The sequence below is a fragment of the Xyrauchen texanus genome, chromosome 4 (assembly GCF_025860055.1).
Source record: "Xyrauchen texanus isolate HMW12.3.18 chromosome 4, RBS_HiC_50CHRs, whole genome shotgun sequence".
Taxonomy (NCBI): Eukaryota; Metazoa; Chordata; class Actinopteri; order Cypriniformes; family Catostomidae; genus Xyrauchen; species Xyrauchen texanus.
In genome coordinates this window covers 19797035-19821565 of record NC_068279.1, presented here as the reverse complement: position 1 = coordinate 19821565, position 24531 = coordinate 19797035, and the positions used below count along the sequence as shown (strand labels likewise).

At 37.7% G+C, this 24531-nt stretch overlaps 1 protein-coding gene across 4 annotated transcripts in view; it reads left to right on the top strand.

Annotated features, from left to right (window-relative positions):
- LOC127639422 (glutamate receptor ionotropic, NMDA 1) overlaps positions 1-24531 on the top strand; it is a 33476-nt gene that overhangs the window by 2458 nt on the left and 6487 nt on the right. For 2 of the 4 annotated variants that reach the window (XM_052121436.1, XM_052121450.1), the window contains exons 3-19: positions 306-482; positions 2449-2511; positions 3232-3329; positions 5408-5529; positions 6211-6385; positions 6946-7090; positions 7696-7782; positions 7880-8015; positions 8942-9069; positions 9605-9769; positions 10567-10685; positions 15414-15526; positions 15645-15793; positions 16436-16593; positions 19343-19504; positions 19671-19780; positions 20391-20536. In XM_052121436.1, coding sequence (XP_051977396.1) covers positions 306-482; positions 2449-2511; positions 3232-3329; positions 5408-5529; positions 6211-6385; positions 6946-7090; positions 7696-7782; positions 7880-8015; positions 8942-9069; positions 9605-9769; positions 10567-10685; positions 15414-15526; positions 15645-15793; positions 16436-16593; positions 19343-19504; positions 19671-19780; positions 20391-20536 — 2253 coding nt within the window. The remainder of the gene's footprint in view (positions 1-305; positions 483-2448; positions 2512-3231; positions 3330-5407; positions 5530-6210; positions 6386-6945; positions 7091-7695; positions 7783-7879; positions 8016-8941; positions 9070-9604; positions 9770-10566; positions 10686-15413; positions 15527-15644; positions 15794-16435; positions 16594-19342; positions 19505-19670; positions 19781-20390; positions 20537-24531) is intronic. The other 2 variants (XM_052121442.1, XM_052121460.1) reach the window with 1 other exon arrangement.

Sequence of the window (24531 nt, the reverse complement as noted above, 5' to 3'; positions counted from 1 at the left end):
CAGAATAATGTGATATGTTGACTAATTTTCAGTTCTAATGTGGTCTTTTCTCAAACTTTTAATGAAAAACTGTCATAAATGCATAGCGTTATGATTGATGGACTTGTCTAGATACCCACAGATAGACTGTAACATTCGCATACAGTCAATGCCTTATGGCATCTTGGCACATTAAGGAGTGATGTTGGGATCTGTCTCTACATTAATTACTGAAAAAATGATTAAATTCTAATGAACTGAAATTGCTTCGGGCCTTTGTGAAGCCTCTCGAGAGTCACCAGTTTCCCCCCCACACGTCCTTCTAGAGTATCCACCTCTCCTTCCTGCGCACAGTGCCGCCCTATTCCCACCAAGCCCAGGTGTGGTTTGACATGATGCGAGAGTTCCAGTGGAATCACATCATCCTGATTGTGAGCGATGACCATGAGGGCAGAGCAGCACAGAAAAGGCTGGAAACTCTGTTGGAGGAGAGGGAGACGAAGGTGAGATGCGTTAGCTGCCAACTCACATGCCGCAGTGTGCAAATAAGTGTGTTTGTATAAGTCAGTGTGTGTTCCTTTAATCAATACCTCAGAGATCCTCTGTATATGTTAAATGTTTTCTTTCTTTTTTTGTTGTTGTTGTGTAAACACATTTCTTTCCATTGGCTAACATTATTTATGCCAGAGGCATCAGCAGCGTCTTAAGTGGTTTATCTGCTAAACTTTATAATTTTCTACTCATCTCACATTGCTTTTTGCCATAGTCAGATTCTCCTATTTGTCTATCCACAACAGGAGCAAAATAAGGGCCTTAACCTGGGGCTGTGCAAAAAAATCAATGGCAGGGGATTTTGCTGGTTTGAGGTTTAATGCTGAAGATCTGTGAGATTTTTTTATTTTTTTTTCACAGCAACAGACTGGCTGATATATTGAGTGTTCTCTGTGGTGGTTAGAATTCATTGTTGATCTGTTTGTAGCTCTGTCACACTACTCAATATTTCACAATATGCCAGGGCTTATATGAAAGTATTTCACCAAATATTCAAAGATAAGGGTAGTTACAAATTGTGCAAGCATTGAACTAGTTATACTAGCCTCAGCACATAAAATCTAATTTCATTGATTTGTAATGAGTAATTTGGTAAAGGTCTGAATCCAGTTGGAATTCCCTGCATATTTAGAATGACTGCAATGTCGTTGCAATGTCACTTCCAGTAATGGCAGCCCCAAGGCAGCTGGTTTTATGGTTCTGAGAACTCATCAGTTGAAGGTCTGATGAAAGGCTATCGTTTATGTCTATAAATACTGCAAAACTTTGGCTGCAAATTGACAACAGGTCTTAGATTGCTTTGTTCAAAGGGCATTATGATAAATGAGAAAAACATCAACACTTCTCTTTCTGCTGTGAGTTTAGGGTGCAATCAGGCTTTTTAATTCTTCATTAACATCAATGATTTTACTGCTTTAATGACTCAGTCTTAGACGGCAGCTGTGGTTTGAGGGAAACAAGCTTTAAATAATTACTGTTTTTGCCCATTTTGCTTTGAAAGTCCAAGTTTGCTGGCTGCTTTACATTTATGTAACATAAATAGGCTTAAAATGAATTACCGCATAATCACCAAAGATTTTCTGGGAATATGGTCAACTGTCATATATTGTTCTACATTAAATACATGCCAAAAGAAAGTGTCACTGAGTTCATGAAGAACACTATAAACAATAAATGTCCATCCGTCCAGTCTAGCTGAATCTTTTTTCAAAGCACCTATGGAGGATTTTTACTTTTTGTGTTTTCCCTTTACAAATGAGCTGACAGACAAAGGCAAATGAAAAAGAAAATGTTCTAAAGCAGGGCAGATTCAGTGAAGAATATGCATTATCTAAATTAGTACTTTAAATATTCTCTTTATTTCAGGCCATATGTCTGGACTGGCATTTCTTGTGGCAGCAACAAGCTGTGCTTCATGGACTGTAGTCAATGTTCTTTCATGGTAGATTGACTAAATTTAAACTGATGGATGGGATGTCATGTACTGGATTAAGTTGCCCGGGGATCTGCTGCACAATTAATAAACAGCAATGCGTTTTTTTGTGTATACATCTTAATTAAATGCATTATGGAGAAATTTACATTTATTATTAATTGTGGTAAAGCAAGGAACACCCTCGGGGCAAAATAAAGCTCAATTATAAAATTATTTTAAATTAAATGCTGGCAAAAGGATGACACAAATAGTTAAAGAGGGAAAAATCATCAAAATATCACCCAGGTTCAAACCATTTGCAGGGATAGATAAGGTCGTCTGCTCTGTGTTGTCTTTGCTGATGTTTTGCAAGCCCCAGGATTAGAGTTTCCCAATCTGAAGCAGAAAAGTGGAGATTTGTTGGAATACTTTACTGCGCACCATTTATAACTGTTTATAATATTCTGTGTCTGCATATTTTCTCTGTGCACATTATTCATCAGAGTAAAAACAGGAACTATGAAAACCTCGACCAACTGTCCTTTGACAACAAGCGAGGACCCAAGGTATATTTGCATGGTCAATGCACGCCGCCCAAAAGTTATCTGAAAGTAGCCACTAGAAATCAGTCAAACAATCAACAAACCGATTCCAGAGATCCTTATCCTGCCAGCACGCCTATTTATGTTTGGATTCTTTTTATGATTTCAAATGAGAATGGGTTATTTTTTTCTGTTTAAAGCGTATAAAAAAAATCGCTCCCCCACCTCTCACTATTTTATTTTTATGTAAAGGAATGCATGCGTTGAAGCCAGCAAGATTGCAAGTCTATTCTTTTGACACAGTGCGTGGAGATCTGGTCGTATGGAACAGGCACTATCCAGATGTAACTCCCACCTTTCTGCAGCATTTGTTTTTTTGTTTTTTTTTTGGTTGGGACAAAAGCCACCACCACCACCTTCCTTTTCCTTCACCTATTTTTTGCTTTGCGGTTGCATCAATCTTCTTCTCCCTGTTGCTCTAACATGCACGTTCTTCCTTGGAATCTTGATTCCTTTCAGTTTGCATGTGAAAATGCAGAACCTTTTTACTGCTCCAAGCGTACTTAAGTTTTTTTCATTTAAACAGATTATCTCTTAACTTTTTACATCATTTTTTCAAACCTCCTCCCCACCCCCCAAAAAAGAAAAAGAGAGAAAGAAAAAAAGAAAACACAAGCGCTGAAAGAGCATGGTTAATGGTGGGGATGAGTCAACTACTTGACTAATGTTATGTCCTAATCCCAGGCAGAGAAAGTGCTCCTGTTCAGCCAAGACACAAATCTGACGGCTTTGCTCCAGGAGGCCAAAGAGCTGGAGGCACGAGTGATCATCCTGTCTGCGAGGTGAGTTAATCTCTCTCTCCTTAACCCATCTGAATGCTAATCACTGATGTCACTGAATAATATATGTGGCCAGCCATTAAACTGATGTAGCTCAGTCAAAGCAAGGGATGGAAAAGATTTTAGTGCACCGTTTCAGAAATTAACTACAATATTCCATTAAAGGGAAATATTTGACCCCTGAATTGGATAGGGTGTCCAAACTTTTTCGGTCAAGGGCCAAATGCAGAAAAAACAAGGTGCTGTGGGCCACATCACTGTAATTTAAAAAAATGACTAAAAGCTACTAGATTGCGACTGGGCATAATCTTTATATTGTATGCTTAATATTATGCAAGTTTTAATCAAAATTTGTGCTCTATGGTATGCTTCTGTAGGACCTACATGTAAATAAAGGATAGGGTATTTCACTCACAAAGAACTCTTATTTACATTTACATTTATGCATTTGGCAAAGAACACTTATAATGGAACAGTGATGCGTCTTATACAAAATATTAATAATTTATTCACATTTTTATATTTTTGACATCCATTCGGTGGCACTGCAAAGAACATATAGATCTGCTGCTGAGGGTTGTGTGTGACCCATCATAATAATCAGAATCAGATTACATTTTATCAATTTATGAATTGATGAAAATAATTACTCTTTATTTTTCAAGGAATTACTCTTTATATCTATACAATTATAACTTCTGTTCTGTTGTTACTTGCATTACAAATATGATTTTAATTTGATGAAAATGATCACGCTTCATTTTATTTTGTAGACTTGCAGGTGCAAACTGAGTGTGCGTATCAGGCACAGATGTGCAAGTGTTATAAGTGCTCTCTTCTACAGTGTGTACTCACTCAAATTGCACTGGTAAGCCTATAAATCATTTTACTAGTTTCAACGAAATATCAGAAAAAAACAATTGATTACAGTATACTTCCCAGCAGGGCCATAGCTAGTGGGGTGAAATGTAGTAATGATTCCAGGGGGCCCCACAACAAATTCTAAACTGCATTTTTAATAGGAAAGGGGCCCAGAGCAATAAGATGTTAGGGGGCCCAGATTACCATGCTACAGCCCTGCTTCCCAGTGCAACAGAGGACGTTCTGAAAGAGTATTCTTGGTTCACGCGTCTCTTTGCTGTGTGCGCTCAGTAAACTCCAGAATAAACTCTGCTGTCCGCTCGCACAACAGCAGATCTACTCAGTTGTATGATGTGAGGTATCGGGACATTTAAAAAAGAACAAGTACATGAGTAAAGTATCTAACCTGATGCCAATCCTTTAATAAATGCATCTTCGTCCTTGGAAAGAAGGAGTATTCCAAACAGAGACAATGCGCTGTGAATAGCGGATGCATGTGATGGCGACATCCAGTGCCCAGAATATTAATTTCATATAATTTCTCCATAGTGGGCCTAATTCTGTTCTATTTATAAAGTCTCTCACAGGCCACATCAGAGCAGTCAGAGGGCCGCAGATGGCCCACGGGCCGGACTTTGGACACCCCTGTCTTAATGAGAGCAGATTATTTTCTAACCATATAACAACATACTGAGTGTCATCCTTTTCTGTCTGTTCATTAACAAACAGTACATTCACATCTGAATAATTATGGTACATTGAAAAATACTTGCATAAATAAATAAAATAAAATATATTAAATCAAAATAGAAGCATTTAGAAATAGTAGCACATTATGTTAGCATGTTTTGCCTCTAAATAATGAATTTCAGAGGTATTTGTTTTAGTTTAGCAACCCCCCAATTTCTGACACTGTTTGTGTATATTACAAATGTATACACAATTGTCTAGAGTATATCTATAAAGTATTTAACATAATAGCATACATTATAGAACAGAATTTTAAACAGAGCTAAATTATAATTTTTTCAATGTTCACCAGCAGTACAATCGGTTTATAAACAGTTTTCTAGTTGAATGAGTCAGCATCAAATATGTTGACAAGTCACCAGTTGGAAGTTACACTTTCTCTGCCCTTCATGACTCACTCATAACATTCAAATCGGAGGTGTTTACTCTGTGAGATGCCGTTACTAACAGCTATCTTTATCCAATCACAGCGAAGACGAGGCCGCATCCATTTATAAGGCGGCACGCCAGCTCAATATGACAGGCTCTGGTTACGTGTGGTTGGTTGGAGAAAGGGAGATGTCTGGTAAAGCACTAAGTGAAGCCCCGGATGGTACGTACTTTTATCCTCTCCATTTTCATCCTCTCTCTTTCCCAGGCTGTTTAACAAACTGAACATGTATGCCTTAAGCTTTTTATACGATTACAATTTGCAATCCCCACCGATGAATCTGTGTCTGTGCTGTATTTGCGTGTTTAAACGTTTAAACATCTCTATGTTTAAAGGTTTTGAAACACAGTGATTCTTTACTCATTGTACTGTGCTTTATGTCTAATGTTTATTTGTTTCATTTTTGAGTGTTTGTCCTTTCTTTCAGTAGACAACAAATGATGCAATAGAGAGTTGTGGTAATCCATATTGCTTTCAGTGTGCATACATTTTTAAGGTTTGGCTCTCATTAGTTTTTTGTAAGTGGTGCTTTGCTGCCTCCACATTGAGGTGTGGATTCGATGGTAAGCGACAATCGCATTTCTTTGTTCCTGGCTTCTTTATACACATCCATGTTAAACTTCATGTCATTCTGCTCAATGCTGACCCTGTCCTAACCCCTCGTGACTTTCACAGTCCTTCTGTCTGTCTTTAGACAATTCGGTCTTCATATGCAATGCATGCTTGTTTCTTTATTTGGTAATTCTTGGATTTCTTATTACGAGTATGTCTTGAGGTGATCTTGAAGTGAAAGTAGTGTTGTGAGGCATTGGCCAACACCATGTAATGTTGTCAACTGGGTAGGCTTGCTCGGCCTTCAGCTTATCAATGGCAAGAACGAGTCTGCACACATCTACGATGCAGTGGCTGTGGTGGCCCAGTCCATCCAGGAGCTCTTTGAGAAGGAGAATATCACAGAGCCTCCACGAGGCTGTGTTGGAAATACAAACATCTGGAAGACTGGCCCACTCTTCAAACGGTGAGGCCAGGGGATGAGTGCTGGCTAGCATTCGCTTTCCAACAAACCATCCATTTGCTATCATGCATTATCATACATTACCACTGGCACTGAAAAGAGTGGGAGCTTTCACACCGCAAATATTGAAATTGCAAACTGCCTTAGTAGCAAGAAAAAATATGGCTACAGTCTAGACTTTTAAAAACATGCCTTGACTCTTCAAAAAAGGCATGCAATCAAATCCAATTGAGTAATGATTCAGTGCAAGGACATATCAAGCCTGTTAAGTTGTTGATTACATTGGCTTTGTGAAATCTGGTGGCACCAATTTGTATCCCTTTAAAGACCCTCACAGGTGTCATATCTGTTCTCCTATGTCTGTGCCTGCACGTTATCTGCACCCCCCACAGAACACCTCTTATCCGTCCCCTAGACAGTCATCATTTCTTTCCTAGACATACCTGCATCTCTCATCTTCTGAATCTGGTAAACTGTCATTCTTCCAGTCATCATCAATGTCTTCCTTTGTGTTTAAATGGGGATTTTGTGCCATTTCTAAAATGCCCCCTCTGATGTGATAGAGTGCTGATGTCATCCAAGTATCCAGATGGCCTGACAGGCCGCGTGGAGTTTAATGATGACGGAGACAGGAGGTTTGCCCACTACAGCATTCTGAACTACCAAAAAACCAGACTGGTTCAAGTGGGCATCTACAACGGCTCGCAAGTATGAAATTGGCTCAGTCTTTTTAATGAGGTGTACTTCTGCTCAGGGCAAACTTTTGCTGTGTTGTTTTAACAGTGAACCCTTGTGACATTTGCGGGTATGAAATGCGGAAGTCAACTATAACTTCTTTAGAGGTGGACGGGAGACCAGAGCAAATTTTATTTTTGCATTTCTATTTGCTTCAACAGCTAAATAAAAAAATCCACTATTATATTTCCACAACGTAATAAAAGAGGTGGAAAAGGCAGTCAGAATACTAAATTTAGATGCTAAATTTACTGTCACTCCCTCAGTAACTGTATTACTGAGGGAACTGTATTTGAAACTTTAATTATTTTTTTTATTAATACAGTATCCAGGGTAATGTAACAAATATAATAGAATACTGTTAAATTTTACAATAAATTATAAAAAAAATTCAAATATTAAAAAAATGCTTGATTTATGTTGCTAAATAAGGTGGAAACTCAATGTCATCACATGCTGTGAAAAGGGTCCTTTCAGACATTTATACAATAACAATGTAATTTTATAAAAGTGTCCATTAATGAATTTGAAGATGTTTTAGCATCTTTTAGCTTTTGTTTATCTCCAATGCATTACAGGTTGTAATGAACACTCAGAGGAAGATTATTTGGCCAGGAGGAGAAACCGAAAAGCCGAAAGGCTATCAGATGTCGACAAGATTAAAGGTACCACTTAAAAAATTAAATCATTTTAGGGCTTTACTTACATCATTTAGTTATTAGTTTGCTCTGATTAAAGCATTGGCCCCATTTACTGTGGTAGATTGTCACCATTCATCAAGAGCCCTTTGTCTATGTGAAACCGACTCTACTTGATGGAACTTGCAAGGAAGAGTACACTGTGAATGGAGTCCTGATTAAAAAAGTGATCTGCACTGGCCCCAATGAGACCATTCCAGGTAACCATCACAAGCAACACTTAGGAGTTGTGCACAGGGTGGTTGTGCACAGGGTTAACTGTAAGATAAATAACTAATGTCTTTCAAGTCCAACCTGGATTAACTGCAGGAGTTCACATTGATGCATTGTCCTTTGTTAGTTGGCTGATGAAGGCTTTTGTTGGCAATTAATTGATAGTCTATGTATTCCGTTTTAAGAATGTAGTCCATCATTAGACCCAGATGATTCAGGCAGAGATCTGTAAGGTGCATCGCAGTGCAACTTGCAGATCATTTTGGTGAGGTGAGGTGAGGTGAAGTCCAAGGACAGTGGCACATGAAGTATAATGTGTCTTACGGTTGGAGTTGGCATCAGGTCATCCTCTTAAATACATAGTAGTAGACTGAAGCGATATCTGTCTGGCACCAGCTGCAGTTAGTCATCATCACTCAGCGAAACGTAGCAGTGGAGTCCGACACCAAGCAGGAACGGAGCTGGATCCGACCAGCTCTAGTTATCTCGGGATATGAATCCCAAGGTTGAGAGAGGGCAACAAATTGAATAATATTAGTGTAGATGCCATCCAATTTATTGCAGAGTTATAGGTAATGGTTTCTTAATAATTGGTTTGAAAACTGCCATTTTAAAGTTTCTTGGTGCATGTCTTAAGGATAGCAAGGAGTTAATAATATTAAGAGGTTCTGAGATTACAGGGAACACCTCTTTTAAGAGCTTTGTTGGTATTGATACATTTTGTTGTTTTTGATGTTTCAAAACATCAAGGGTTATATATGTTCTGTGATGGAGGTTGTTGCTGATGCTGCTGTGTGTAAATCCATGTTGTCCTCATGATGCTTGTATGTCTGTTGTATTTTGTACCACAAGTGTATATGTACCAACATTAAGTATTTTCTATTCTATTCTATTCTGTTATGTAACTCTATAGGTCGCCCCATAGTGCCTCAGTGCTGTTATGGGTTCTGCATTGACCTCTTGATCAAACTTGCAATGACAATGAACTTTACCTATGAAGTGCATCTAGTGGCTGATGGTAAATTTGGGACTCAGGAGCGTGTGAGTAATATGATTACTTCATTGATTCTTCACCTGGAACACCTTGCCTGAAGCTTTGCATGCCTTTTCCAAGGGCATGCAACTAATCTGAGTGAAAGTATGCCTGCCTCTCTGAGTATTTGAGATTTTTAAAGACCCCATGAAATTGCATGACCTGTTTTCTGTACTGTGTTGATGTATTCCTATTGAAACAAGAATTTAGTGTGAGGCATACATTCCCTTTTTGAAAATAGCCAATATGATTTAATTATATTACAGCCATGATGAACTACAACTTTAATTAGCTAAAAAAAGCTTTGTATAGTGCAACATGAGTCTGTTTTTCCAGAAGAGAAAGACTGTACATTTTGAATGCATAATGTGCTTAAAGTAAATTTTTAAGGAGTACATATATCAGGCTTCAAAAATAATAAACATTGACTGGAAGTCACAAGACTTCTATTTTTTTCTTTAGTTATCATTGACCATTAAGAATCATCAGCATTGCACAATATAAAGTTTTACAAATTACTTAATGTTATCATCCTAATAACAGGTAAACAACAGCAACAAGAAGGAGTGGAATGGCATGATGGGAGAACTCCTGAGTGGTTTGGCAGACATGATTGTGGCTCCACTTACAATCAACAATGAGCGAGCCCAGTATATAGAGTTCTCTAAACCATTCAAGTACCAGGGGCTCACAATACTTGTCAAAAAGGTAAAATTCCTACAGATTACCTACAGAGGATAATTTGAATGTACAGTACAAACTTGAAAACAACATTAATTAGTGTGACCAAGCCAAGCAATAGACATAACAAAGTTTTTAATGGGGTTGCAAGGAGGAAGCAGGAGACAGCGAATCCAAATCAAATGGTATTTATTTAATAACACAAAATTGACTTTTCAGCACTTCACTCAATAATCATTCTTTTCAGCACACACAGCTTAACACAGTTAAGTGTGTGTGTGGTAGCTCTCTCTCTCTCTCTGCCTCACTGGCATCGGGCTCACTCTTAAATCTGTCTCCAACTCTCACTGCAATGACAAACAGCTGTTAGAGACAATTAATGACAAGTGATGATCCTTACCGTTCCCATCTCCTGATCTTGCTCTCCATTCACAAATCGATGCTCAACCATGCCCCCACTACCACAACATGTTACATGAATCATAAAATAAATGAAAGAGAAAATAACAGATTTGGGGGTCAGTTTCATTTAAAGTTTGTAACAAAGTTACTGAAATGTAATTTATTTGCACAAAAGAAATCCTCTGAGAACATGATTCTCTGTGCCAGAATAGGATAACAGTTTCTTAACTTAATTGAATTCCCTGAAGTGGGGTTATCTCTATACTCAGTTAAAGCTGTGATAAATTAATTGACTCTGGGTTACATCAAAATCTATAAATACACTACTGATCAGCCTAGATGTAGACTTTGTTTCATGTTCCATATGGCGATACATGTGGCGATGTGGGTGGTGTGTGTTGAATAAAGCTGTTGTTTTGCAGGAAATACCACGCAGTACGCTGGACTCGTTCATGCAGCCCTTTCAGAGCACTTTGTGGTTACTGGTGGGTCTATCGGTCCATGTTGTGGCGGTGATGCTCTACCTATTAGACCGTTTCAGGTAAAGGAAGACATTTTCAAGACATTGACAATGGCTATTTGTGCAAATGGCGAAAGATATGGTTTATATTACAGCCCTCTACTTAGCGAGTAAATCACTCACATATGCAACCACATTTTGTATACTATATCATGAACATGAATTTGGGCACTGGCATGGGTGTTCATCCACTGAACATTGGGACACTTATGACTCGATCACCTGCGATACATTAACGAGCTCGCATATTGAAGTGCAACTGTTTTTAATCAACAACATCACTGTTTATATTACAATATTGTTCATTTTTGTTGAAGATATTCAAACATATATATATATATATATATATATATATATATATATATATATATATATATATATATATATATATATAATATACTGTATATACAGGGTTGGTGAGTAACGGAATACATGTAACTGAGATTATGTATTTAAAATACAAAATATAAGTAACTGTATTCCACAACAGTTACAATTTAAATAATTGGTAATTAGAATACAGTTACATTCAAAAAGTATTTTGATTACTGAAGAGATTACCTTGCATTATATTGTCATTTGTTTCATTTAATATTTAGTTCTTTCAAATGGAAAACATTTATACACAAATGATACAATCCAAAGTGCATTTGAACAGCGGTGAAACACTTTCTTATGATGTGGTACATTCATAAGAGCAGACTATCAGCCACGATCATATTTGTTTGTCAAGAAAATTCACGTTGGATCATTATTTATTTTTTTCTATTGATATTTTCTTTGATATCAGGGCAAAATTTGAATTCTTGATAATAATTTTTGTGTTGTTTTCCTGTAAAAATATCTAAAAATCCTTAAAACAAGATCAGTTGAATTTATCTTGTTTTAGAAACAACACTGCATAAGATATTTAGGTATTTCAGAGAGTGTATTTTTAACATGTGTATTTTGTCTTACTGAGTTTTTATAGTCAAAACAAGTGAAAAAAATCTACCAGTGCTGAAGAAGTAATCCAAAGTATTCAGAATATGTTACTGACCTTGATTAATCTAACAGAATACGATACAAATGACATTTTACAGCATGTATTCTGTAATCTGTAGTGGAATACATTTCAAATATACAATATACAAATACAATCTGTTATATACAGAAGCAAGGGAGTGTAATGGCAGAAGAGGTATGGTATGTTGGATAAATATAAATAGACTAAGATGTGTATTGTACATTAATTAATTTTAACTGTTCATGAGATGGATAGCCTAAGGGAAAAACTGTTCCTGTGCCTGATGGTTCTGGTGCTCAGTGCTCTGTAGGGCCTGCCAGAAGGCAACAGTTCAAAAAGGTAGTGGGTATGGTGAGTGGGGTCCAGAGTGATTTGTACAGCATTTTGTCTTACACTAGAAGTGTACAGTTCTTGAAGGAAGGGCAGGGCAAACAATAATCCTCTCAACAGTCCAAACTGTCCTTTGTAGTCTTCTGATATCTAGTTTTGTAGCTGCACCAAACCAGATGGTTACTGAAGTGCAGAGGACAGACTCAATGACTGCTGAGTAGAACTGTATCTGAAGCGCCTGTGGCAGGTTGAACTTCCTCAGCTGGTGAAGGAAGCACAAACTCTGCTGGGCCTTTTTCCACAATGGAGTCAATGTGGGTCTCCCACTTCAGGTTCTGTGAGATGTTAGAGCCCAGGAACCTGAATGACTGTTTATAATGGTGAGGGGTGGTCAATGTTGGGGTGTTCCTCCTTAAGTCCAGAATCACCTCCACTGTTTTGAGCATGTTCAGCTCCAGGTTGTTTTGACTACACCAGTGAGCCAGCCGTTCAACCTCCCTTCTGTGTACAGAGTTATCGTCATCTTGGATGAGGCCGATGACAGTAGAGTCATCTTCAAACTTCAGGAGTTTGACAGAGGGGTCCTTGGCAGTGCAGTGATTTGTATACAGGGAGAAGAGTAGTGGGGAGAGCACACATCCCTGGGGGGCACCAGTGCTGATCATACAAGTGAATTTCCCCTGTTCCACTAGCTGCTGCCTGTCCGTTAGAAAGCTGGTGATCCACTGACAGATAGACGTGGGAACAGAGAGTTGGTGTAATTTAGTCTGGAGAATAGCTGGGATGATGGTGTTGAAAGATGGATTTTGGGGATTTTTTAGGGAATGAATGTTTCAGTGCACTGGAATGATTTTGTGATTTAAAATCAGCCCTTAAAATGGACGTTTCCCTTATCAGCGCCCTGACTACTGAACTAGGGAGCAGATTGAGACACAACCATTTACACTGTATTTAACAATGTCAACTCAGACTTTGGTTAAACTTTCTTTGGACTGTTTTCAAAACAGTTTCCAATTTAAAGCATGGCTACAGACCAGTAACGCTACTGTTGGACGTCTGTTAGAATGTAAAATTGTTGCAAAACTCGAGAGCTTGTAGATTTGAATTTGAGAACGTGTACTGTAAATATTTGCACAAGCAAGGCATACACATTATACAAGTAAAAGTTTCCTTTTGCTTCTTTCCTTGTATTTTGTATGCATAGACAAGACCCAGGCACCCCATTTTCATTTCATGTCTCTTTTAAAATCTTTTCTGTTATTTACAGTCAGTTGGTGATCAAAAAGATAAAACGAAATATAATTTCTAATCAGACATTGCATGGACGAGGGACAAACAACTGTGCAACTTCTCTCTCCTTAATGTGTGCTCACTCAATCGTAAACACTTGCTCTCTTAAAGAGACAGTACCAATTTAGCCCTTGTTAGACATATCAATTGGCACTTTTCCACTGCATGTTATGGTTTGACTCCACTCGACTCTACTCGCTTTACTTTTCTGAGCTTGCATTTCCACTGCTGTTTAGTGCCACCTTAACGTGGGTGGGATTATAGGCTGATCGTCATAGTGGCGCCACCTCTACTGTTGTGACATCATCTTAAACACGACACAAAACAATAAACAATAAAAAGACCACTAGCTGTTAGCCATTTGTGCTGCATAAAGCAGTTGTTGCATGGTGATTTTACACAAGTGTAACAGTTAAATTGGCCTGGTTGTTTTAGAAGCAAGCTTTCCAGTAGCTGGTCAACTAAATATAGTGAAGCTTTCAAGCAGAGTATAGAGTTAATGTACCATCCTCCATCGTGGACTCCAAACATGGCTGAGTCCAGGGCACTCTCCCTCCCATTGCTCACCGGTCTATATAGCGTCCATTTGGTTGAACCACGTTTTTTACTTTTCCCTACACTGTTGGTAGGTCCAGTGGTAGACGTGTGCAGCCAACAGCTGAGACAATTCCTGAAAGACTTTTTCATTTGGCGTTGTTTCATTCATCACTAACGAGAGGAAAGTCTGCATCTCGTTATTGACCATGTCGTGGTTTTGTGTACAGTCATTTCTTTTTACAATTCGAAAGTCACGTAAACAAATGATACAGCTGTCGCTGTAGCTATTTTTAAAACTAGCGGGTTGATGTCCCATGTCGAAAATCCAGTGATGCTGGTAGTGACGATTCTCTCTGACCAATCAGTGATCTGCAGGGTTTTGACGTTACATTTAATATTGGCTTGGCTCGCTTGGAACCTCGATGGAGGTGGTTCTAAGAAAAGTACCCAAGAGTTCCACACAGTGGAAAACCCCCAAAAAGCGAGTCGAGTCGAGTTGTACTGTGCCGTGGGAAAGAGCCAAAATGTTAACTCTATGTAAATCGCACAAGTGCTTATAAACAAACTTGTTACAAAATAGTTTTTTGCAAAGTAGTTTTGATATAGTAGCACTTAAATAAATTTTTTTAATATATATTTATTCATTCTATTTTCATTCGCTTTAAACTTTGTGATAATTTGTTCAACAAATTTTTTGTTGTTGTTTTATATGTGTTTTTATTGTTTATTGTGTTCATTTAAAGGGCCCACAGACACCCTACACTCATCCCTAAATCTAACTCTAGCCTATCCTTACAAAAATGAACCATGGTTTTACTACAGTAACCATAGTATCATCATGGTATTTTGTTGTAAAATCATAGTAACCACAAAATTAAACATGGTTACTATATTAACACCATAATACTGTAGTAACACCATGGTTACTACAATATTACTATAGTAAAACCATGGTTAATTTTCTCTCAACTCACGGACCGTCACCGTGACCAAATCATTGCGAGGTAATCAAACTTTAAATATTTTTTTTAACTTATTTTTATAAGTAGTATTCAAGGAAATATTAAGAGTGGAGACAGGAAACTGGATGGGAAAAACTGGGGCAAAAGGGGTAATCGAAGCCAGGTCCTGCCACACAAAAAAAGCACATTCCCACTGTCTATACACACCATGCCATTGAAGCAACATTTTGGGTTGCATTTTGTCTTCAATTTCTTGGTTTCCACCAGACTATTTGAGTGCAAATAGCCGTGCTGTGTGGCAGGTGCTATTTACACCAAGTGCAAATAGTCACTCTATTATTACTAAGGCACTATGTAATGGCACTCTAATGTAAGCAAGAAATTATACCAGCCTTATCACTATATTCCTTTTGATTCCTTTTTTTTTTTTTATTAGAATTTTCAAGTAGGAACAACTCTTCTTAATATACCAACAACAATATATGGAACAGTGGTTAAAAAACTGTATTGCTCCTCTTGCTTGTTACAAAACTAATGAAGTATATGATGTCTTAGTGACATCTCATGAAACATAGCAAGAGTTTTAAGCATAAGTCTCTGGCTGATATGGTCTTTGCTTTGCAGCCCATTTGGAAGGTTTAAAGTGAATAGTGAAGAGGAAGAAGAAGATGCCCTCACCTTATCCTCTGCTATGTGGTTCTCCTGGGGTGTACTTCTGAACTCCGGTATTGGAGAAGGTAGTCATCAGCAAAGAGATTATTAATCAGTCTATCACTTCTTTGAGGTGGAAATATTGCTGACTCCGCATTGGACTGATTTTACAGCATCACTCTCAACATCTGTTTATATCTGCAGGTGCCCCACGGAGCTTTTCAGCAAGGATTTTAGGTATGGTGTGGGCTGGTTTTGCTATGATTATAGTTGCATCCTATACTGCCAATTTGGCAGCCTTCCTAGTGCTGGATCGGCCTGAGGAGCGCATTACCGGCATCAACGACCCTAGGGTGAGCACAAAATATTATACAGCTTTGCATGGTATGAAACAAAATATCAAACAGGATTCTTAATTACTGTGCATGCATACTTCACATTTCACACACTATAGAAACACCATGGGTAATTTAGCTGGTATTAAACACATAATTATGGGTCATTTGTTTCAAAGTTATTATTAAAAAATTTTTCATCATGACATCCTATGGTAATTCCATTATCTGAGCTGAAACTGTCAACAAATAAAATTAGAAATGGAACAGTTCACCAAATAAATACAATACAGTAATAATGTATTACAAATCAAAAGTCTATGATAAGTTTATTCTGAATATTATTTTCTGATAACCTTAAAGACACATTCATTTCTAGATTTACAATTGCATTATTCTTGCTTTTGTAAGTTTACAGCAATATGACATCACATTTTTGATGTCATACTTACCTTGGGTTGCATCTGTTCCTACAGTATTTTCTTCTCAGATATATTTTATAGAACTGCTGAGACATACAGTACATACACAAAATATAAAATTGCAGACACAAACACCAGTTTACTTAATTTTTGGAATAAGCTGTTACTTGAATTATTGTGCACAGCACAGCATACATGTATCACAGTTCATCTAGTTCCACTGAAACCTTTATTTCAGCTGCGAAACCCATCAGACAAGTTCATCTACGCCACAGTGAAGCAGAGCTCTGTGGACATTTACTTCCGGCGTCAAGTTGAGCTAAGCACCATGTACCGCCACATGGAAAAGCACAACTACGAGAGCGCCGCTGAAGCCATCCAGGCCGTGCGAGACAAGTCAGTCAACCAGTGTATAATTACAACATGTGTTTTGACAGTAAATCTAGACTATATTGACAAAAACAGCTGTTGGGCTCTATTTTCCTGACTGCGCTAGGTGCAGCGCAATGCACAATGACCATGCACACGCCTTATCTAATTTTCGTGAGAGTGGTAATTCTAAGTGCAATTTTCGTGCCAGCGCAAAGCACCAGTGGGATTGGGTAAGAGTGTTTGCACTATTTGTGGTTGTAGGCGCTCGTATTGTATGTTAATGAAGAGGCGCAAAGCGCAATTGGCTATTTTCCCAAAAAATAGGTCATTGCTCTAAGGTGTTTCAGAAGCTGTATTTTCAGCACAAAGTCAAAACATGCAGCAGGTCTCTGAAAATATAGTGGAACATCAAATGATGTCCCTGACAATCACTGTTGTAGCTGTTTTATGAAACAAAAATGTATGAGATCTGTACTTTCTAGAGGTCATGGTTTATTTTTCTATTATTATTATATTAATGTATTATTACATTTGTATTTATTATCTAATTTATACTGGAATTTTTTTCACCTGTTGTTGTACCTGTTTTAAGTCACTGCAAAAGGCTCCGGTGGAAGAAGTTGGAGAGAGTAAAATATTTGTAATTGGGGAGGTGGTTATATATGATTTTTTTGACCACTTCACTATTTTAATTATATTTAGTTTAATTTGAAATGTAGCCTAATTTGAATTAATTTGAATTTTGTGTTTAATCTTTAAAGCAAAATAGACTGTTACAAGTGAATTGCGTGCAAAAACAACAACAAAAAACATTTTCCATGCATATAAAAGCAGTGCATCTCTAGAAATATGACAGATATTCAATAAGGATGTAGTTAATGCACAAAAGAACATAAGTCCATATTTCTATTCTTCTAATTCATTGTATAGGCTACAGCCTATTTACACTAGCAAAATCTTATGAATGTGCTGTCTTTGTTTATCTCTGGTGCTTGACAGAAAAGGGACGCAGATGGTGGAATAACTGTAGAAAAACCTCAAAATTAAATTGCACTTAACCGAGCCCATTAGTGCTTTACATGTGCAGTTTTGCCAAACACACTGGCGCCTGGATTTAGCACATGCTTGCACAAAAACACCAAAACTTAATGGCCACTCCCATTGACATGCCACTTATGACATATCGCATAATACTGTGCTTAGCACTCTTAAAATTGGGCCCATTGCTTGTTTTTAACTTTATATTATTGTACTTATTTTTAGTTGTTATTATTACAATAAAGAGTAGAGATATGCAGTACAAAAGGGGAAAAACTTAGAAGAGAGAATAAACACAAAAGATAAACAGTAGACCAAAAACAACAACAGCAACAAACACCAAAAAAAAAAAACCTTGATGGCAGGCATACCTAGTGAACTGGAAATATAGAATATTATACTAAGGGAAGTCAGCGTCAAATTAGATGATCAGAAAATTTGATGTTTAAAAAATAAATATAAGGAGAGAGAGAGAGAGAGAGAGAGAGCGAGAGAGAGAGACAAAGGACAGCAGTTGTTTTAAAATCACAATCTAAAATTTATATTCCGGGTTTAACATAAGTTAAGTTTAATCAACAGCATTTTTAGAATACTGTTGCAAATTATTGTGACTCATTACACATTTTCTTAAAAAAAAAAAAGCACAAATTTAGGTTATAGTGAGACACTTACAATGGAAGTGAGTGGAGGCAACTTTTGGAGGACTTAAAGGTGGAAATATGAAGTTTATCATTTTAGAATAGCACTTACATTAATTCTTCTGTTAAAACTCATGCATTAGAGCTGTAAAGTTAAAATCAAGGTTTTTAAGGTTGCTTTAGGGTGTACAGCATGATGTAGTCATGGCAATGAAGTTGTAAAATTGGAAATAACTTTACACAGTAAAGGATAAGTAATTTTATCACACCAGAATCATGTTAACACGCATATGCCACAAATGCTGTCGATTGAGTTTAACTTGTATGGAACCCGGAATATTCCTTTAAAACACTACCCAAATAGGCCTGGCATCATAGGCGGAAATCGCGGGGTCCCCCCCCCCCCAAAATATCGTTAAAATATGTGTATTGTAAATAATATAATGATATATCCTTAAAATATTTGTTTAAGAAATAAAATAATACAAATGCAAACGGGGCAACAACAAAAAACCCCTTCAAGAATTGCTCTTGAGAATTGTTATGTTTATTGTCCCCCCCAACATTTTGATGACATTTTCACCCCTGCCTGGCATAGATATTGATGCAGCTCTCACCAGGAAATGAGTAGCAGAAAGCATTCCCATACAGTATGATGGGTGAACACTTTCTTCTCTCCACAGCGAGTGTGCGAAGGGCAGAGTGAGGCTAAACTTGTGCTTATCTTGATTCAGTAAAGTGTTGCTGCTGAATACAAAGCAGGGTAGGGAGTTGTATTTTATAGAAGAACCTTCACAAGCAAGTGAGTGTGAACCTTCACAAGCAAGCAGTTGGCAGATTGCAGTTGTTTTTAATACATTTCCTTTATTGATTTTTTAAATCCACAGTAATTAGTTCTACTTTTTTCAGCTTAAAATATGCTTATGGGTTTTCAACTGTTGGTCAAAAATAATTAATCTTGTAATGGTCCAGAGCATCTTGTTGAATATGTACTCATCGTGCTGTTTATTCAAAATTCTAAATCATTTAGCCAGTAGTTTGACTTAGATACAATCAATACTCATTTTGTGTTCCATATAATTGTTCTTTCCCCATAGCAAACTCCACGCTTTTATTTGGGATTCAGCAGTGTTGGAGTTTGAGGCCTCGCAAAAATGTGACCTGGTCACCACAGGCGAGCTGTTCTTCCGCTCTGGATTTGGTATTGGCATGCGTAAAGACAGCCCATGGAAGCAAAACGTCTCGCTGGCCATTCTCAGGTAATCTCAATCAAAGACAGATCATCTACAACACTATACTTGCATTTGTTTTTATCTTGTTTTCTGTTCCTTTGATCTAATCCCTAGATTTAGTGCAATCTACCAACTGTTCTATTTCTGGAATAACGGATTGTTTGACTGATTACTCTGGTCTCTGAATAAATAGTTCCCATGAGAATGGCTTCATGGAGGACTTGGATAAAACCTGGGTCCGATATCAGGAGTGTGACTCCAGAAGCAATGCACCAGCCACACTCACTTTCGAGAATATGGCAGGTATGGTCAACCTCTTTGTAAAGGGATTAGTGGAAAGGAGGAGGTGAGAACAGGCATGACAATACAAATAATAGTTTAATGAAGAAATAAACAAAAAGAGAAACACGCAAATTTGTCGGACAGCTGCCCGAAAGGCTCTCTCTCTGTCCCGCTGCAGTCTCCAGTCGGCCTTTATCCCTCTCTGAGGCTTGATTAGCCTGATTAGGGGCCGGGTGTGTAGCATCATGACCCGGCCCCACCCTCTGCCCTGTCACACTCTTACAGGGAGAAAATCTCATTTTATAACTCACTTATTCATTACTAACTCTCATGTTGTTCCAAACCCACAAGACTCACTTTCTTTAGTGGAATAGAAAAAGAGATGTTAGGCAGAATATTAGCCTTAGTCACTATTCTATTTTATTGCATCTTTTTTTCAATACAATAAAAGTGAATGGTGACTGAAGTATTTTGAAGGGTTTTGGAGGGTGAGTAAATAATGACAGAATAAACAATTTTTGTGTGAGCTATGCCTTTAAATAAATGAACTCTTAATATTTGGCATTCAATGTCTGTTGCTCTGATGACTGTCTGGACTCTGGAGATTACAATGTGTATTTTTGTTACACAGGCGTGTTTATGTTGGTGGCTGGTGGCATTGTTGCCGGGATCTTCCTCATCTTCATTGAGATTGCATACAAGCGACACAAGGATGCTCGTAGGAAGCAGATGCAGCTGGCCTTTGCCGCAGTTAATGTTTGGAGGAAGAACCTACAGGTACAGCCGCCTCCCGACCCAAACTATTGCAAGAATCTATTGAGCCAATAAAAGGCCAGCCTCTGCTGCTGCCCACTGGTGTCCACCACAGAACGAAGATGTTTCATAGGTTTTTCCTAGCCCCATGTCTATCATCAGTCTATAGTGCACCTCAAAGGTCATGATGAGGCACATATTTACACATCACCCAAAACAGATCACTCCAACAATGCACTCAAAAATAACAGCCCGATATGGCATGTCAGAACAGACAGGGTTCCTGTGGTGTTGGAAAGCCTGGAATTATCAGGCCTGGAAAAGTCATGGAAATTCTAATGTCATGGAATTTGTCAAAATTTGTGGGAACCCTGTACAGAACAGTAAATGGTGCAGTTAAGTAAAGCATTATTGCATGCTAAACTTTGTTGATGAGTTTCTGATAAATGTTGATTACAAAGGGGTTAAAAAATCACAATGAGTTTTACATTAGAGCATGTGTTAGCGCATACAAAAAAGCAAATAAACTTTACCAAGTATGATCCACAGTTAAGTTCTGGGTACAATACAGTATGACAGTGATTTAGATATCGGCAAAATAAATATGATAAGTAAGATATTGCCTAGTAGTAAAGAGAATATCAGGCCTATGCATGCATTTTGACATTTGGCCATGTAATAGCACACACATGTCCAAAATAACTCAGTGGTTCTCCATGCAAATGCACATCTCTAACACTCCAATCAAAATGCACAGCATGATTAAGCAGCTCCTGCCTCACTACTGTCAGTGGCATTGCTTTTACTGAGCATCTTCACACACACACACACACACACACACATACACACACACACACACACACACACACACACACACACACTCACATACTAAAGGAGCCTGCGTTGCTGCTGTGGAGTCAGGAAGATGCATGCTGAGCAGGCTGGCTAAATGTCTCTACGGGGCTCTAGTAGGGATCAGAGTGTCCTTATGCCCTGTACAGATAAGCATCTGTCCATTTCTGGCCTCCAACTGTATCCATACATGCTGGGTCACAGGCCAACACGATGCCAGGATGTTGGTGGAAAGTAACAAGAGCAACCCTCATGAGAATGAGCAGGCTAGCTTGCAAATGACACTTGTGAATCTGTTAGAATCAGAATTTTTAAAAAATCTACACAATTGGAATGGCCGTCTCTTATAAAGTTTTACACATGCCCTGCCCCTTAAATTTGTTATTAAATATTTTGGCTATTTTGAATATGCTTGCAGCTATTGGTAAAAGTGTAGTGCTCTCAACTCCAGTACTCCAGACCTCTTAAATCCATTACACATGCAGACTTTCTCCATATAATCAGTGCAGAAAATGTGGAAAAAGTCAGCAGATTCTGAACTGCTGTGAAAGTTAGTGTGTTAAAAAGCAACTAAGTGTGTTAAAACAAATGTCCTAATGGGATGCAAGTCAATAAGAATGGCCTTGTTACTGTAGACCCATTACTAAGCAGGCATATTTCATCACAAGCAAAATAGATTAACTATCTAATGGAATACGTGTCGGTGCAGTATCAAAGCTGACGGATATCTGAGTGACTTCCATAAATCCCAATCATTTGTGTGATAAAGAGCTAATTGTTTTAACCTTAAGGCTTTACATCCTACTTGAGTCACAAGGCAATGTTGCGTGGTTAAAACACCCACACGTGCTGCCCACATTAAGTTAAAGGTCTGGCGTTTTTGCTGGCCCATAATTTGAGAAAAATGCATAACTATATTTGCCCCCGGACAAGGTCTTTTTCAATTTATCCTCCCACAGTTTATCAGAGAAAAGAAAAACAATGTTTATATAATTTAATTGCAAGTGAGCCCATTGTCCATGTAAGCCTCATTAGATTTAAAAAATGTGGATATATGGACATTTTGCAAGTGATAACGGCAACCAAGTGCACTTGTGAATAATTATTTCCCAAAAATCTAAAATGAAGTGTTACGCATAAAACCTTACAAGCTCATTCCAGGTGCACATGCAATGTATGCAAAAGCCTGACGATCTCACGCCATACACACAACTGCTTCCTGAATGCATGAACAGTCAGATCTGCCTTTGCATTTCAAACAGAGCATGCCAGGAGCAGATCAGGAGCCCATGTAATGTGAGCTCTTTGCCCACTCCAGAGGCACTACCTCAACCAAGGGCTTTGAAATGCAATGGATGAGAGCACTGTTGGTTAAAGGAGCTTGTGCAGTCACCCTGTCTATGCACCCCAGTTGTTCTGATGACCTACAGAAAACAGTATGCAATACATGCAAACATAATATATGAAAAAATCTTACTGTGGGCTTTTATTGTATCTTGTTTGCTTTGCAATGTTGTTCGAGAGAGCCAACTGGTGAATGATAATTTAAAAATGCTGTAAGAATTTAAAACAGTTAAATGCACTTTACAGAAGCATTATGGTTGGCTGTGTAGGTTATATTATAGAGAAATGTTATAGGGATAATTCACCTAAAAATTTAAATTGTGGCATCATTTACTTACCTTCTTGTGGTTCTCTCTGATGTGAAACACAGAAGAACATGTGAGGCACAATGACAACCTCCATCACTATTCACTTTCATTGTGCGGAAATAGGATGCAATGAAAGTAAATGGCGACTGAGACTAACAATCAATTGGGAGCTGAGTTCCATAAAAAAAAAAAAGAAAGACCAGGACTAAAAGATTTTCAGTTCCATTAACAATTCTAGGAACATGCATTCTTCCATTGCTACAGATGCACCACATGCTAAAATACTCAGTAGAGCATTTCATGCACTACCATTCATTGGTGCTCAAACACTACACTAAATCGGCAGAATGAAATATACAGCACGACCAGTGTAGGCTGTTTCTCGAACAAATTACTCTTATGAGTCAGTTCTTTTGAATCTACACCACAAAACATGTACACTTCCTCCTGAATAAATTACTCTTACCAGCTGAACTGTTACTGTGTTACGTGTACTAAAGGCTTGTGAGACTTTAATCAGACTAATTACTGGATGCTTGGTGATATGACAATGTGTAGTTAAAGATACACACTATGAGTTTTGTTTAATTTGTGATATTTTATCAAAATGAAAGAATAAAAATAATAAAATATCTTAATTAAAAGTCTGTGTAAACACACCATTAGCAAGATTGTGTGCATTAGCATGATTGATCTCATCATGTGGTACCAGGTTACTGAGAGCATTAAATTCAATAACAATTGCATTTCTTATTTCCAAATATTTCTTCCTTTAGTACTAAATGCATCATTAGTGGAACTGTTAGTTCACTCAAGAATGAAAATTCTTTCATCATTTACCCTCATGCCATCCAGATGTGTATGACATTCTTTCTTCTGCTAAACACAAATATTTAAAACAAATATTTAATATCTGTTGGTCCCCACAATGCAAGTGAATGGTGGACAGAAATTTGAATTTCCAAAAAGCAAATAAAGGCAGCATAAAAGTAATCCATATGACTCCAGTGTTTAAATGCATGTCTTCAGAAGTGATATGATTGGTGTGGGTGAGAAACAGATCAATATTTAAGTTATTTTTAATATAAATTCTCCCTGCCTGATAGGTGGCAATATGCATGATTAATGCGAAACACCAAAACAAAAAATTTACTTTTAGGAGAGAAGAGCGCTTAGGAAAGTGAAAGTGGAGATTTATAGTAAAAAAGGACTTAAAAATGTATTCACACAATTTACTTGCATTGTATGGACCTACAGAGCTGAGATATTCCTCTAATATTTGTTGTTTGTGTTCTGCAGAAGAAAGAATGTCATACACATCTGGGATGGTATGAGGGTGAGTAAATTATGAGAAAATTAGAATTTTAATTTTGGGGTGAACTGTTCTTTTAAGGAACTGGTATTGCTAGGATTGCTATATTCCTCACAATTCCCATCCCTCATAATGCCAAAAATCTACTTTTGTGTTCCATGGAATAAAATAATACAAGTTGTAAGTATATACAGTAAATTATG